We start from the raw sequence: 2,099 nt of genomic DNA, 5'->3' as shown, positions 1-2,099 counted from the left end.
AAATTTAATTCAAAGAACTTAAATATTCGGAGTAATAAAAAAGGAAAAATGGAGATTCTTCCTGGTATGTATGAATTAGTTTCATACAATAAGTTTATAGTTCTTAGGCTCGAAGATGATATATTGCAGAATATCAGCGTATTTAAAGCAAGCAGAGAAATTAATAATATATGTAACAGTGCACCAAAAATTCGTCCACAGGATGATGGGACCCTATTAGTCGAAGTCTCCTCACCTGAACATAGTGAAAAATTGCTCAAGATGAATACCTTAGTAGGGCGAAAAGTTACGTGTTTCCCTCATCCTATTCATAACCTAAGTCGAACTGCTCTTATTAGACACGGAAGAAATTCAGCAGGAATTAGAGGAACAGAATGTGGCAAAGGTGGTCAGAATGAGAAAGAAGGTGGGAGATCAGTTTGTTTTTGGCAACGCTAATCCTCACTTTTAACACCTTTAAATTACCTAACGCTATCAAGGCAGGATGGCTGAATTTCAAAGTCAAGCCATACATACCATCACCTTTGAGATGATACCACTGCCAGATGTTTGGTCATTTGATCCAGAAATGTAGAAAGAAAATAAATGAAGAACCTGCTTTATGTTGTAATTGTGGCAAAGAAGCACAAGAACCATGCAATGAACCACCGTCTTGTGTTAATTGTGGAGAAAACCATCCTGCATCCTCAAAAAGTTGTGTAAAATTTATTTTAGAGAAGGAGGTGCAAACAGTTAAAGTTATGGAAAAGATTTCGTTTAAAGACGCTAGAAAGAAAGTACTAGAACTTCAAATAAGACCGGAAGTTACATTTTCATCTGTAATTAAGAAGCCACAGTCCAGTGTACAAGTGCCAGCTACTCATGCAGTACAACAGCAACCATCCGCTGCAGTCACAAAGTCAAACCAGGCTGAGACAATGCCACGTGGAGAGGAGCATAGTGATGATAAACCTAAAGCAGGATGTTCTTTAAATAATGAAAATAGCACATCACTCCAGCAACCAAAACCACAGGTTCTTAAATCGTGTACAGCAGAGATACCTAAAGGAATACAGTTGACTACATCCAATGGAACTCGGCCCAAGTCAGATCACAGGAAAAGAGAGAAGAATCACGAAAAAAGAAAAGATAAAAGTGAAAATGAAAGTAATGAACTTTCCTCTCAGAAATCCATCGTTATCCAGAGCAATATCCCCAGGTTAAAACGTGTAAAAGATAATAATTAATTATTAATCGTAATGGATCGCAGGCTTTCAATTTTGCAGTGGAACTGTCAGGGGATGCAAGCCAAATATGAATCTCTACAAATTTTAATTAAAGAAAACTTACCAATATGCATTGCCCTGCAAGAGACTATGCTTGGACAAAATATCATATGTCCTAAAGAATACATTTTTTATCATTCTGATTATGATGAGCAAGTAGGGATTCATGGTGGAAGTGCTATGTTAATTAGGCGAGATACAGCTCACAAAAAATATCCACTGAAAACAGACTTACAAATAGTTGCTGTTCAGATTTTTCTGAAAAAGAAATATACCATATGTTCACTGTATTTACCTCCAAATAGAACATATCTTAATCTGACTCGAGAATTAGAGGAATTAATAAATCAGCTTCCAAGGCCTTTTCTTATTGTTGGTGATTTTAATGGAAGACACCCCCTGTGGGGTGATGTAATCTCCAATCCTAGAGGAAACAATATTTATAATTTTATTGAAGACCAAGAGCTTGCAATCCTTAATTCTGGAGAAGCAACACATTTTCATATTCAAACTGGGACCTTTTCTGTGATAGATTTATCAGTATGCAGTCCTGATTGTTATCTTGACTTTTCAATTTTCTCTACCCAATCAGGCCTCAGTCTTCACAGCAGAGTTTTGTGCAATTAAAGTAGCTATCAAAATTATAAAGCAAACATCATTCAGTAATTTTGTGATTTTTAGCGACTCGAGGAGCGCCATAGAAGCTCCTCAGAGTTACAATCCAAAAAATAATATTGTACAGCAAATTCAATTTGAACTCCACAAATTATATAAAAATGGAAAAAATATTGAAATATGTTAGATCCCTGCTCATTTGGGGATAAGAGGAAATGA

At 35.9% G+C, this 2,099-nt stretch overlaps 1 protein-coding gene across 1 annotated transcript; it reads left to right on the top strand.

The window, feature by feature from the left end:
- The first annotated feature begins 545 nt into the window (after positions 1-545).
- LOC135226708 (uncharacterized) lies at positions 546-1,226 on the top strand. The gene has a single exon (XM_064266415.1). It carries the CDS (start codon positions 546-548, stop codon positions 1,224-1,226), a length of 681 nt encoding a protein of 226 aa, XP_064122485.1.
- Positions 1,227-2,099: the final 873 nt, after the last annotated feature.

The sequence above is a fragment of the Macrobrachium nipponense genome, chromosome 15 (genome assembly GCF_015104395.2).
Source record: "Macrobrachium nipponense isolate FS-2020 chromosome 15, ASM1510439v2, whole genome shotgun sequence".
Classification (NCBI taxonomy): domain Eukaryota; kingdom Metazoa; phylum Arthropoda; class Malacostraca; order Decapoda; family Palaemonidae; genus Macrobrachium; species Macrobrachium nipponense.
This window is presented reverse-complemented; position numbering and strand designations above follow the sequence as displayed.

Bases quoted from the DNA above. Each gene is read 5' to 3' on its own strand.
- LOC135226708 (XM_064266415.1), top strand. From the start codon at position 546: ATGTTTGGTCATTTGATCCAGAAATGTAGAAAGAAAATAAATGAAGAA.